This window comes from Ctenopharyngodon idella, chromosome 18 (genome assembly GCF_019924925.1).
Source record: "Ctenopharyngodon idella isolate HZGC_01 chromosome 18, HZGC01, whole genome shotgun sequence".
In the NCBI taxonomy this organism is placed as follows: Eukaryota; Metazoa; Chordata; class Actinopteri; order Cypriniformes; family Xenocyprididae; genus Ctenopharyngodon; species Ctenopharyngodon idella.
The window spans coordinates 29623555-29639146 of record NC_067237.1 but is presented as its reverse complement, the minus strand read 5'-3'; the positions used below and the strand labels follow the sequence as shown (position 1 = coordinate 29639146).

Below are 15592 nucleotides of genomic sequence, written 5' to 3'. Positions count from 1 at the left end.
GATGCCCCACAGATGCTCAATAGGGTCTAGGTACCCTCAGCTTTTTTAGCAAGGCAGTGGTCGTCTTGGAGGTGAGTTTGGGGTCGTTATCATGTTGGAATACTGCCCTGCGGCCCAGTCTCTGAAGGGAGGGGACCATGCTCTGCTTCAGTATGTCAGAGTACATGTTGGCATTCATGGTTCCCTCAATGGACTGTAGCTCCCCAGTGCCGGCAGCACTCATGCAGCCCCAGACCATGATACTCCCACCACCATGCTTGACTGTAGCAAGACGCACTTGTCTTTGTACTCCTCACCTGGTTGCCGCCACACACGCTTGACACCATCTGAACCAAATAAGTTTATCTTGGTCTCATCAGACCACAGGACATGGTTCCAGTAATCCATGTCTTTAGTCTGCTTGTCTTCAGCAAACTGTTTGCGGGCTTTCTTGTGCATCATCTTTAGAAGAGGCTTCCTTCTGGGACGACAGCCATGCAGACCAATTTGATGCAGTGTGCGGCGTATGGTCTGAGCACTGACAGGCTGACCCCCCACCCCTTCAACCTCTGCAGCAATGCTGGCAGCACTCATACGTCTATTTCCCAAACACAACCTCTGGATATGACGCTGAGCACGTGCTCTCAACTTCTTTGGTCGACCGTGGCGAGGCTTGTTCTGAGTGGAACCTGTCCTGTTAAACCGCTGTATGGTCTTGGCCACCGTGCTGCAGCTCAGTTTCAGGGTCTTGGCAATCTTCTTATAGCCTACGCCATCTTTATGTAGAGCAACAATTCTTTTTTTCAGATCCTCAGAGTTCTTTGCCATGAGGTGCCATGTTAAACTTCCAGTGACCAGTATGAGAGAGTGAGAGTGATAACACCAAATTTAACACACCTGCTTCCCATTCACATCTGAGACCTTGTAACACTAACGAGTCACATGAGACCGGGGAGAGAAAATGGCTAATTGGGCCCAATTTGGACATTTTTACTTAGGGGTGCACTCACTTTTGTGGCCAGCGGTTTAGACATTAATGGCTATGTGTTGAGTTATTTTGAGGGGACAGCAAATTTACACTGTTATACAAGCTGTACACTCGCTACTTTACATTGTAGCAAAGTGTCATTTCTTCAGTGTTGTCACATGAAAAGATATAATAAAATATTTACAAAAATGTGAGGGGTGTACTCACTTCTGTGAAATACTGTATATTACTAAAGTATTTGAATATTCAGATCACTCTTCCTCCAATAGTTTCACCCTGAGAACATTTAAGACGGGCCACTATAGATGGGCCGCTTGTTTGACCAGTGTAAATACTGCGCTCTGTAGTCAAGCTGTCTGCTTGTTTAAATCCTCTACTCTTGTGCCCATCCATTCAGAGTGAAAAGGCCAACTGTCCAACCCACTCAGGACATACTCGCTCACTCTCTCTTTTCCTCTCTCTCAGTAACTGATGGGAAAGAAATAAGAGAAAGACAAAATGGACACATTCTGAGAGGCTTCAGCATTAGTGATGAAAACCAGCTTCTGTCCCATAAACGGTGTGTTTTAAGGCTGCTTCTGTGTGTTCTCTCTGTGTGTGAGAGCATACGTCCCATCCTTCATCGAGGTCACACACCGTTCTGATGAGATAGCGGAGCCTGCGGCTACACTCCCATTGGCTCAAATCAAACTCCCAACACCTGCTGAGCCTCGGGGATTAACCCCGGTCCGTCGCCATGACAATGGTACTCCACACTAATGGGTACGATCCATTACAGCGGCCCGACAACTGGCTGCCTGCTATTCCCCGCCAGAACTAACGTGTGGAATGAGCTAGCCTTGCCGTCGATGCTGGCGATTAGAGTGATGACTCTCATTCACACGAACGCCATGGACTCACAAACGCTTACAGAAACACAGGGGACCACTCTCATTTTCATGTTCGCCGGCTGTGGCGCTCTGTTGTGTTTGTAGGGATTCATTAACACGAGGGATCGTTTGCGCTTGCTCAAATTCGATAGCAGCGAATGATGGTAGAGGTATAAGATACACTTACCAACATCTGATGCTTTGTGAGTCTTTATAATTTCTGCCAGGTCAAAGTTCCCAGCTATAATAGCCACCTATAGAAAGAAAGAAAAATGGGTTATTTCCTTGCCACACAGTCTTGGGCAAACAAAAAGCCCCAGTTACTGTTTTATAACACTGCCTGCGATTCATAACAGGGTATTGTGTTACCCAAAAATCTAATCCAGCAATTCATAAGCGATAAACTACAGCCAGTTTTCAGTATCACAATATGATTCTGACAAGCTGTACATTATCCTGTCTACATACCAACATAATTTAAGTAAATGGACATAAAATATTGATATAAATATAAAGCTGCAATGATTTGTAATGTGAAGTGATAAAAGCTATGCAAAATGTACCTAGTACTAGGGCTGGGCTGACAATATCAATTAATATAAATCGATCTTCATTTTGATAAACCAATATCAAATCTTAAATCCTAATATCCATCTTTTAGTCTATGCTGTTTTATGTGCTAATCATTATTTGTAGCGCACCTATACAGTCCAAAAAAAGCTCTTTGATGTGTCGTGACAGATCGCTGTAGCCGCCTCAGTTCAGCGTGTTCAGGTTCATGTGCAGCGTGAAGTGCACATGAACCGATCATCTATTCCTCTGTACTGCTAGTTATAGCACTAAATATACATGAATGAACATCAGAATGGGTAACACTTTATTTTAGGGTCTTTTAACTAGTTGCTTATTAGCATGCATATTACTAGAATATTGGCTATTTATTAGTACTTAATAAGCACATATTAATGCCTTATTTTGCATGACCTTATTTTACATTCTTAATCCTACCCAATACCTAAACTTAACAACTACCTTACTAACTTTTAATAAGCGGTAAATTAGGAGTTTATTGAGGGAAAAGTCATAGTTAATAGTGAATATGTGTTCCCTATACTGAAGTGTTACCAAAAGAAGGTAGCCTGTGTTGAAAAATACAGTACAACTTATCGAAATGTATCGAGATGTCATACTGTTGTCAAATTTATTATATTATTCTAATGTAGGCTAACCTGCTAGATATCTCATTTACTGTATGTTTGAAAACAAGTTTTTCTTTATTACAGCAATTTCAAAGTTTATATTGCAACAATGAATGGGAGTAGAAATTATATCATTAAAGTTGATAAAAAACTTTTACTTTATATCTAAACATAAATGGAATGAATTAGGCCTTCTGTATATATATATATATATATATATATATATACACATATATGGGTCATTGACGAGTAAGGTTTTTAAAAGTGTAAAAAACATAATGGAGACAATTAATTTTTAAGTTTTATTAAGTGTTAACATTGAGATTGTGTTTTTTTTTTTAAATAAACAATTAACCCTGCTTTAATAATTTTTTACAAGATGGACAAATTTTGTCACCAAAAAAGTCATTCGGTTTAACCAAAATTTTGGTTTTACCGAATGACACTTTTGGTTATACTGAATGACAATATTTTCAAACAATGCTAACAGGCTGATATCTAGCTAAAGGACAATCAAACATTTTATATTTAGTACAAGTTTTTAAAATATTACAACATTTTCCATGTTTTATAGCGGTTGTTCCGAATGACCTGATGTTTCGGGACGTGTATAAGCAAGTGAAAACATGAATTTTTCAAATAGTTAAAAGAGAGTTAGTCACTTTGTTTCATGACCATGTGGTCCTTTGCAGATGTCTGAATGATGTCACATCCTGTCACATGATATTGATCGCATGACTTGATCCAAAATGGTCCCTTTATATTGGTTACTCTGAATGACATCAATAAAATTCATTTTTCCGGACACTCTTTCTCATAACAAAGCAACAACTTTTTCACATAATTTTAATACCACGTTAATATATGATGTTATAAAATCATGCCAGAATAAAAAATATATACATTTATTACATTTTAAGACATTTTAATCACAAATGAAATGGCTGTATTGGCCTTTGGACGGTTAAACCAAATGACCTTTTGACACTTCAAAATCTTTAAATTACCTTTATATGTAGCAAAATATAATTAAAACCTTTGGGATTCAATAAAAGAGATCTAGTTGTACTACCTTTGGATGTCATGTCTTTGTTTTTTATTATTATTAAGGCCTTTGGACAAAAAAAAAAAAAAAAAGACCCGTCATGTCATTGACCCATATATCGAATCAAGAGCTTGTAAATCAGAATCAAATAGATTTGTGAAATCTTTGTCAATACACAACCCTACGAAGTACCATAGTATATTGCCATCAGATTTACATGGTACATCATTGCACCTAGGTACTGTACTTTTCTGTACGCTAAGTGTATTGTGAGCAAACAGGTCTCATGGCACAAATAAGGAGAAACAGAATAAAAACTGATTCTGTCTAATATGATACATGAATGATCTACAAGTCTCTCTCTTATGAAGATGAGGGCTAATTAACTTTTCCTTACTAAAAGCTGAATCAAAGCAGCTGTCTAATGGTTTCCGTGTTGGTTTATGCAGCCGCACCAAGTCGGGTTCCCCCTCCCCTTTTACTAACAAATTAACTTTGATCTGCGCAGAAAATCTGTGTCAACATCAATTGTACTGTGAGTTCAAGCAGCGAGCATGATGGAAGATGCGAGACAAGCAGGGCTCAATGATAAGGATTTTTGGTCACACTTTACAATAAGGTTTGTTAGTTAAACATTAGTTAATGTATTAACTAACATGAACTAACCATGAGCAATACATTTGTTACTGTATTTACTAATCTTCGTTAACGCTAGTTAATGAAAATACAGTTGTTCATTGTTTGTTCATGTTAGTTCACAGTGCATTAACTAATGTTAACAAGATTTTAATAATGTATTAGTAAATGCTGAAATTAACATTAACAAAGATTAATAAATGGACCCTGGATTTTAGACACTAGCATGATGGTAACACCATGGTAAACCAACAAAAAAGTACAATGGTTTCTTATTAAATATCATGGGCTCTTTGATAGATCATATCTTGGAATATCATATATTATGCATAGTATAAAATTATATACAATCACCATAAACTGCAGTACTGCTGTATATATCAAATTTATAATTTCATGTACCATCACTTTACTATTGATTAAAATGTTTATATTTATAATCAGAATTTCTCTTGTGTGCTATCTTGAATCAAAATGTTCACTGAGGTAGTTGCATTCAGCGCTAACATAAATTTTGGCCAAATGTTGGCTAGGTAGATGGAGCTAATGTCTTCATGGCATCAGAAGCCCATTGTGAACTGCTCTTGGCCTTAAGTTAAATACAGTTAGGCTTCATGGGCTGTGAATGACAGCATCAGTTTAAATAAGATCCTGCTCCATTGACTCTTCCACAGTGTTTGATCTGCAGGTCCCAGAGGTCTTGCGCTCTCACCTGGAAGGCAGTTTGGCTGTTGTAGTTCTTAATCTCCTTATTCGCCCCTCTGAACAGCAGCACTCTTGCGCAGCTATCCTGGAGAGAGACAAACAGAGATTACAAGCGTCATGATAATTTGTCGGTAGTAAAACGTGTACATGGCATGTCCATGAAAATTTGCCCTGAGAAAGTTTTGGAACGGAATGAGTGTGTTTGTGTGCGCGTGTCGCTTTCACAACAACAGAAATGACAAAACTGATGTTCCACTGGGACCAATTAGCTCACCAGCTCATATGTATCAGAGTGAAAAACAGAGAGAGAGAGAGAGAGAGAGAGAGAGAGAGAGAGAGAGAGAGAGAGATGAGAGAACAGAGCTGCTCTAATAGCAGTGTTTCTCTATGGGCATCTGAGACAGGGTGTTTAGAAGGTCAGCATAGCATCTGGCTATCATCTCTCTCTCCCTCTCTCTCTCTATCTCCCTCTCTCTGTGTAGACAGTTTTGACAGTCCACACACACATTTAGAAGCTGTATCACACAGACATGACTCAGCTGGGACTAGTGTCCTAGTTTCCTAACAGTGGTGAGTAAACATCACTGTCTCTTGGCCCACTAACACACCTTCAGTGGAACCTGTGTGCTGACATTTAATTACACATCAAGTGCACTTGTATACGTCTATCTCAAACACACACAACTTAAAAGCATTTGCGGTAAAGACAGACAGTTGCTTATCTAATCATCATTTTTTACAGATATACACTACTGTTCAAACGTTTGGGGACAGTAGGTTTTTTTTTATTTGTTTAATACTTTTATTCAGTGAGGACGCATTATATTCATCAAAAATTATCTAAAAATGCGAACTTTTTATTCATTGAAGAATCATGAAAAAATTTGGTAACACTTTACAATAAGGTTCATTAGTTAACAGTTAACTACATTAGTTAACATCAACTAATAACAAACTGCACTTATACAGCATTTATTAATCTTTGTTAATGTTAATTTCAACATTTACTAATATATTATTTAAATCTTGTTAACATTACTTAATGCACTGTGAACTAACATGAACAAACAATGAACAACTGTATTTTCATTAACTAACATTAATGAAGATTAGTAAATACAGTAACAAATGTATTGCTCATGGTTAGTTCATGTTAGTTAATACATTAACTAATGTTAACAAATGAACCCTATTGTAAAGTGTTACCAAAAAATTTCCATGGATTCCCCTCAAAATTTTGAGAAGCACAACTGTTTTCAAGATTGATAATAAACTTTGTATATTGTATGTCTGAGGAGGTACGGTGGCCCAGTAGTGCACAACACAACGAAATTAAAAAAAAGCAAACATAAGTTCACAACATAACGAAATAAAGCCACAACACAACGGAAACAAGCCACAACACAACGAAATTAAAAAAGCAAACATAAGTTCACAACAAAACGAAATAAAGCCACAACACAACGGAAATGCTCCCGACCACTAGGGGGCTCTCAGAGCTCGGTAAAGTTAGTTTTCCTTGCCAGTGTTCTACAAAGTCGACAGTCTTACAAAGATATCAATACCATGATTAGTTTTAAGTATGTAAACATTGTATATCGACATGAAATATTAATTCAAAATCAACTACGTGCACAATAGCTTCATATTTATACCTGTGAATGATTTGACGCGCTACCACGGCTCATGATGAAGGGAACGTCTGCCAATTCCACCAAGTGGTTAAAACGTATAATTTGTATTCATAAAAATTACTTTGTTTAACATTTAAAAACAGACATGTTCAAATTCCAAAGCTTGTTAGTTCCTGTTGGTAAGACTGACAAGCTTTGAAATTTGAACATATCTGTTTTTGAATGTTAAAAGTAATTTTAATGAATACGAATTACACGTTTTAACCACTTGGTAGAATTGGCAGACGTTCCCTTCATCATGCGCCGTGGTAGCGGGAATAATTGTTCCCCTCATTGTGTCTATGGTGGTTACGGCCTTGCATAGAAGGACAAATCAAGTCTTTTACATCATCTGGGATACATCATCTTTTTCCATGAATTCTAAACAGTACATACTGCAAAAATAGCAGTATGTTAGTAGTATGATATTATGCTATTTGGAACACAGTCTGTGTGTCATACAGAAGACAGAGTGGACCGCTGCATGTGTTTAATGCTACGGCTCTGTGCAAAAATCAATATGTAATTTCGACTGCAGAGTGAATTAACAGAACGATGATTGAGCTTCCACATCACACAGACGTTTTCCTCTCTTTCTTTCTGTCTTTTGCCCTCTATCTCTGATACGCTCATCTGCACTATTGATCCATTTAAAGGACAGACACAAACTTTCAGAACTGAAAAATAATACGCTATTTACACTAATGCAAGACAATAAATCAAAAGTCATCAGAGCTGCAGCAGTCTGGAGAAACAGCAGTATGAATGAACTCGACTGGATGTGGCCTTTTATGCCAATGTGATGTTTCATCCGCCTAGCAAAATGCTGGACAACAGAGCAACATGTGACCTCTAGTGGTGAAACTTCATAAGAACACAACTAAGAGACTATAAAGGACATCACTAGACTAAACTTAGACACAGCTGTAATAAAGTCACCATAAAGTCTGTTTCACTTTGGGCAAAAGCTGTCCACTTAGACAGGACATGTCCAATGAAGGTCAACCACGTGTTTTTTTTTTTTTTTTTTAATGAAATTTTTAGGGGCGGGTACACCTGAAATTAGTGTTACCACAATTGCTGTAGAAAATATTTAAATAACACCACATTTTATAATCTAACGCAAATAATTAATGATGAACTATGAGTCGTTTATGTATGACTGACAACTGCATCACATTAAAATGATAGTTCACCCAAAAATGAAAATTTTGTTATAATTTACTCACCCTCAAGTTGTTCCAAACCTGTATGAATTTCTTTGTTCTGCTGTACGCAAAGGAAGATATTTGGAAGAATGTTTGTAACCCAGCAGATCTCGCCCCCCATTGACTACCATAGTAGGAAAAAAAACATGGTAGTCAATGGGGGGTGAGATCTGCTTGGTTACAAACATTCTTCCAAATATCTTCCTTTGTGTTCAGCAGAACAAAGAAATTTATACAGGTTTGGAATAACTTGAGGGGGAGTAAATGATGACAGAATTTTCATTTTTGGGTGAACTATCCCTTTAAATTTATTAGTTTGTAGTCCAAAAGCATGGATATTTTATGACATTCAAATGCATACATTTTTAATTTAGGCCTAAATATTTTTTGAGAATGTAGTCATCATTATTATAATCATACTTTAACCCTAAACTTCTGCCACTTTTTATTTTATTTATTTTTTTTTTTAACATGATTATTGCGACATTTGATCAGGAGACCATGATGTAGGTTCTGTAAGTTCTTCATTGTCTTCATTGTAAGCTTTTATTGTCTTCGTGAAGACATTTGGTCGCCACAAAGAGAGCAAAACCTGACTTCCCACACACAGCCATCTTATTATCTGTAGCTGTGAATTCACCCTTCTTTTCCACATCAGGTGGTCGTCTCTTCCTCTTTCACCTCCTCCTGCTCTCCTCATCGTTTTGGCACTATTTCACACTGTCTCTCTGTCTCTTCTATCATCGCCCTCGTAGATTTTCCCCTCATCTATCCAGTAATGCCTCTCTCCTCAGGCTGATATGTCCTCTCTCAGAGTCTCTTTCTGGGAATCGATCCACTCTAACATCTCCTCTGAGCCTGAGCTAAACATCCAGAGAGAGTCTTTAAAACTCGCTATCACCGCTGAGCACTCATAAAGGAGCATACTCACACACACTCGCACACGTTTACCTATTTTCTGACAGATTTAGCAAACTCCTGAGGACATTTTTTGAGAATTGCCCTTAAAGTACTGCAAGAAACTCACACAAACTCATAACCACGTGCATTTGTCTTGCTACATTGTAACTACACAATTATAGGTTCTACTGTTTATATTATATACTAGCCTTAACCCAAAATTACAAAATTTTGGACATTATTTAGTGTTTTTTTTTTTTTTTTTTTACATATTTAGCTCAATCTTGCACTTAAATTAGGCTGATGCTCACATGCCCACTGTTGGCACTTTCGGCGGTAGACAGGGGTCAGCATGGGCACCCTGACTGGTCTGCAGCTATGCAGCCCCATATGCAACAAACTGCGGTGCACTGTTCTGACACCTTTCTATCAGAACCAGCATTAACTTCTTGAGCAATTTGAGCTACAGTAACTCTGTTGGATCGGACCACATGGGCCAGCCTTCGCTCCCCAAGTGCATCAATGAGCCTTGATCGCCCATGACCCTGTCGCCGGTTCACCACCGTTCCTTCCTTTGACCACTTTTGATATACTGACCACTGCAGACCGGGAACACCCCACAATTTGCCATCACAATTTGGCCCCGTCGAACTCGCTCAAATCCTTACGCTTGCCCATTTTTCCTGCATCAACTTTGAGGACAAAATGTTCACTTAGAGATAATCAGTGTTATTTCACTTCACCTGTCAGTGGTCATAATGTTATGCCTGATCGGTGTTATATATATTAAATATTATATAAACTAGATGACCATAAAACATAACATTTGGGCATAATTTAATCTCTTTAAGAGTAATTTGTCCATTAAAGAATGTCTCTAAAATGACTTTTTGATAGACCAAGCTTACTTCTGAGGACATTTTCTAGCAAAATTGTCAAAGTACAGCAAGAACTTCACACTATTTCACAAACTGACAATGTCTAATTGACTTCTCTGGCTCTTAAATTAAGCCAGTTATACAACTTCAAGTTCTACTCTTTATATTATAAATATATACAAGCCAATACCCTAAAATACAACTTTTGGACATTAATTATTCTCTTTATGATCCATTTTTTCTTCTGAGAACATGGAGTTTTTGGTGGCTTTATCTTACTTCTGAGGACTTCTCTTGCTCTTAAATTAGGCTAATTCCATATATAACTATAAAACCTACAATAAATTATAAAAAGGCACTTGCCCTGACCATAAAATACAGCTTTTGGACATTTTTAGACATTGTTTAGTTTCTTTTTGAGTCTCAAAATTAGGTTTTGACATTCATAACTTCTGAGGACATCTTATAGCAAATTTGGTCATACATTTGCCTAGAAATATGAAAAGAGACTCCCAACTAAAATACTAGTTGACCATATAATACACCCTGTAGACATTTTTTTTTTTTTTTACATTATTTAATCTCTTTAAGAGTAATTTGTCCTTTTGAGAATGTCTCTAAAAGAACTTTTTTGACAGACTTCTGAGAACATTTTCCAGAAAACTGGTCCTTTACTTACGGCACATACACAAACACCCAACAAAGTCCTTTGCTATATTTACTGCATGTCACTTTTCCTTGCTGTCTCAGCAGCTCTGTTTTCTGTTGAAGTGCGTCTGTCACACAGGTCTAACACATCTGTGCTGTCAGAGAGATGTGAGATTCTTGGTGCAGTGCATGTAAGTTTGGGTTTGAGATGTGACGCTAGAGACAAATATCTAACCAATCCTGAAAAAATGAAGTTAAACAATATTGTTAGACAACAATGATAGAACTATGATCTTTCTTTAATACTGTACTATTTTTGTTTCAGAAGTATAGAGGTCATTGTGTGGTGTCCTCTTTTCTTCATGTTTGTGTTTTGTTTTTGATGTTATTGATCTGTTTGTAACTGACTTCTTCCAGACTGGAAGTTACATTAGTGCAGGTCAGCTGTAGTTTAATCTCATTATAATGAGCTGAATGAAGATAAACAGAACCCACTGCTGTAAAATTAGTAAATCACAAAAACACACACACACACAGGTTTGTTTTGCTATCTTAGTGAGGACATTCCAAAGGTGTAATGGTTTTTATACTGTACAAACTGTACATTCTATTCCCCTAAACTCCTAAACCTACCCATCACAGAAAGCATTCTGCATTTTTACATTTTTAATAAAACATTGTTTAGTATGTTTTTAAAGCTATATGAGGACTCATGAAATGTCCTCATAAGACATGTTTACGTTGTAATACCAGTGTAATACCCATGTCCTTATACAAATTTGTATCCTCATAAATCACAAAAACGCACACACACACACACACACACACACACACACACACACACACACACACACACACACACACAGTGCAATGAAGACATACCCACAAACTTTAAATGCTTTGAATGCTTTATATAAAACTAAAACTGAAAACTTTTTGCATATTAGTAACCATTATTATTAATGGGTTTTTTTATTTATAAATTGAGTTTCCAAGTAAGGATATCCCAATACTTTTCCAAAGGAACAATCTGCACTCTTTTTAAGCTCACTCTTTGACCAAAACTATAATTTAGATCAAGTTTGTCACTGTAACTGTAACTACTACAGCAGCATATCAGCATATTAGAATGATTTCTGAAGGATCATGTATTTTAAGATATATTAAAACAGAAAACAGTTATTATAAATTGTAATAATATTTTACAATATTACTGTTTTAACTGTATTTTTGATTAAATAAATACAGCTTTGGTGAGTATAAGAGATTTCGTTCAAAAACATTAAAAACTTTTGAACAGTAGTGTGTGTGTATATGTTTTATATTTATAGTATCCTCATATCCTCAATTTAGGAGAAAAACACTCTCAAAATAGCCAAAGTTCAGCCTATCAGTATAATCTATATATCTGCTAGTCTCTATATTGCAGCAGACGAGATGTTCACAGACACGATAGCGAGATTCAATAGCAATAACAGTTTCAATAGTGAGAGAGAGAGATGGAAAGATAAAGAATACAGCACATGTGCGTTCTGTGACTCCATGTGTTTTCAGGCATTCCTAAAGGACTGTCTTTGTGTTTGTGTGGGTGAGTGTGTGTGTGTATGTTGTGGAAGAGTCCATTAATACTTAATAAGAGCAGAATTAAAATGCATGAGCACACCACAAACACACACACACACACACACACACACACACCTGAGGATTAGATCACTCTTTGTATTTCTGTGTGACTGAATGAACAATCTGTGACCTTGCTGCTTTGTTTTACACTCATTAACTCTGTGATAGTGACAACATATTATACATAATAATTGCTAATGCCATGTATGCGTACAAACGCCTGCATGCTCATGTTTTACCTGGTTAAAAAGGGTGCAGATATTTCAGGCAGAATGATTGAGTGTGTCCTTGTGGGTACAGGCATCTGAGCCTGAGGAATATATGTGTGTGTGTGTTCTCTGGTTGCTAAGGGAATGCATACAGTATAATTGAATGAGTTACCTGGTTATAGAGAGCACACACGTGCAGGGCAGTGTTTCCAGAAGCGTTCTGAGCGCTCATGTCTGCTCCATAGAACAGCAGGTGTTCAAGATGCTGCACATGTCCGTGACGGCAAGCCTGACAAAACATACACACATAAAAACTTTGCATTGGAGTTGTTGTTTCCGTTTTGTGTCAATTTGCAGCCTGCACAGAACTAAAATCATGTTAATGAGTAAAACAATAGCTGCTGCCTCTCTCTTTCACGCACACACACCTCGCTCTCACATCCTGATGTTCTCGGTTTATGAAATGAGAAAGAGCAGAACTGTTTGCCTTTGTTTGGTGTTATCAATGTCACTTTTCTTTCCACCATAATTCAAAATGTGTCCTCTTTGCATACTAATGGAGTGTGGGATGTCGAAAAACTGCTTAAAAGCTGTCTGCCTGAGAAAGAGTGGAAAAGAGAGATAGAGCAGGGCAGGAGTAGTGACCAGACATTCGAGGGACTCCCAGGGGCCTCCAGCTGTGAAATCCAGCAGGAACCAATCGTTCTCTAGCACAGGGGCCAATTAACATTCACGGCTGTGTTTGCTCATCTTTAGCCACGCAGTTGGGGCTAGGTCTTTGGCCGTCTCCTGCGGTTTGAAAACATTTATACGGCTCTGTATGGTGATCCTCTGGACGTGATGCCCAGATGCCCATATGGTTAATCCATCACTGCTAACCGAAAAGATCAAGGTTGCTGCACATTTTTTAAAATCAAATTTAGGACGTTTTAAGATCTTTTTAAGACCTGACAAAATGAAAATTAAAGGATTAGTTCACTTTAGAATTAAAATTTCCTGGTAATTTACTCACCCCCATGTCATCCAAGATGTTTATGTCTTTCTTTCTTCAGTCGAATAGAAATTATGGTTTTTGAGGAAAACATTCCAGGATTTTTCTCCATATAATGGACTTCAACAGTTACCAATGGGTTGAAGGTCCAAATTGCAGTTTCAGTGCAGCTTCAAAGGGCTCTACACGATCCCAGCTGAGGAATAATGGTCTTATCTAGGGTCTTATCTTATCTCTCTGAAACGATTGGTCATTTTCTAAAAAAAAAAAAAAAATTGTATACTTTTTAACCCGAAATGCTCGTCTTGCACTTGCTATGCGATGTGCCACGCATTACATAATCATGTTGGAAAGGTCACACATGACGTAGGCGGAAGTACCATGGGAGGGCAAAAAACTCCATCTCATTTTTCTCCTCCAACTTTAAAATTGTCCGACATCGTTTTACCTTTTTTTTATAAAGGCCATTTGACTTGACGTAAAAACTTGCTTGGTAATTCCGACCTTTCCAACGTGATTATGTAATGCGCATTGCAGAGCTAGTGCAAGATGAGCATTTGTGGTTAAAAAGTATATACGTTTATTTATTTAGAAAATGACATTGTTTCACTAGATAAGACCCTTATTCTTTGGCTGGGATCGTGTAGAGCCCTCTGAAGCTGCATTGAAACTGCAATTTGGACCTTCAACCCGTTGGTAACTGTTGAAGTCCACTATATGGAGAAAAATCCTGGAATGTTTTCCTCAAAAAACATAATTTCTTTTCGACTGAAAGACAAACACCTTGGATGACATGTGGGTGAGCAAATGATCAGGAAATTTTAATTCTTAAGTGAACTAATCCTTTAATATCGTACACTCATAAAAAAACAAACTTACCTATTCTCAAAATACATTGTATTATGTATTTTTATTAGGCTATATGTAATATGTAAACAGTACTCAACTCAGTACTCCATACTAAAAAAATTGTGTCTGTCGTGTTTACAAATAGTACATAGTAACATGTAATAGTGTTTAGTAAAAGTTCAAATTAATTACATACATAACTGGATGTAATGTGACTGATCAAATGACATGTTAAATGACTGAATGGCTGTTCAGAAACAGTAAGCAGCACAGCCTGCTTTGTTCACGAGGTGTAACGAGGTTTAACGTTCAGGGAAGGAGGAGGCGGGAACACACGGAGAGCAGCATCTTTTCTTTATGCTCTGAAAGCCGCAAGACCACGCTGAACGCTGTGAGTGTGTGTTAAAAATCAGGAATGATGAGAGAACATTGTGCTTTAAGTTTTTCATCTTCAAACCAAACCTTTTGGGTCGACCAAAACGCATCTTAATACCAGGTGTAAACAGGGCCTAAAAGCATATATTTTTCGATCAGATTTAAAGGAATACTCCACTTTTTTTTGAAAATTACTGTTAATAATAATACTAGTTTTTGATAATAATGTGATCTTACAGTAAGTAGCAATAATAATAATAATACTAACAATAATGTTGTGGTTAATACAATGAAACTACTGTTATTAGTAATAATAAAAATAATAGTTGATGATAATGTGATGTTGTTTGTTAGTAGTAGTAGTAGTAGTAATAGTTGTTAATACGATGTATCATCACTGTTAATAATAATAAAAATAATAATAGTTGTTATTGTTGATGATAATGTAATGTTGTTAGTAGTAGCAGTAGTAATAATAACAGCTATTGTTGATACTGTGATATTAATAATAACAATATTGTTGTTGTTATTAATACAATAATATTACTGTTAGTAGTAGTATGATTATATTATATTATGATATTACCACTGGTAAAAATAATAACAATAACAGTTGTTGATGATAATGTGATTTCTTTTTGTCTATTTTCTGTCTATTTAAAAGTTGGCTAAAGTTACTTTAGAAGGCAACAACATTAAAATGCTGTCTAGGTAGGTGGTGTACTAGGTTCTTGAACAGAGCTAATGTTAGCTTTAGCTCCACAGTATGTTTGTATAGACAGTTAGCTACAGTTTAATTGACAACGCATAATGGGAG

General features: G+C 36.9%; 1 protein-coding gene across 6 annotated transcripts in view; it reads right to left on the bottom strand.

Moving 5' to 3' along the window:
* Positions 1-15592, bottom strand: part of shank3a (SH3 and multiple ankyrin repeat domains 3a) — a 323981-nt gene that overhangs the window by 120497 nt on the left and 187892 nt on the right. For all 6 annotated transcript variants that reach the window (XR_007926184.1, XM_051870260.1, XM_051870263.1 and 3 more), the window contains 3 exons: positions 12733-12849; positions 5429-5506; positions 2024-2090 (listed from right to left, as the gene is read on the bottom strand). Coding sequence is in view for 5 of the 6 variants with exons in the window: in XM_051870260.1 (XP_051726220.1) it covers positions 2024-2090; positions 5429-5506; positions 12733-12849 (262 nt within the window). In the remaining variant the exon portion in view is untranslated. The remainder of the gene's footprint in view (positions 1-2023; positions 2091-5428; positions 5507-12732; positions 12850-15592) is intronic.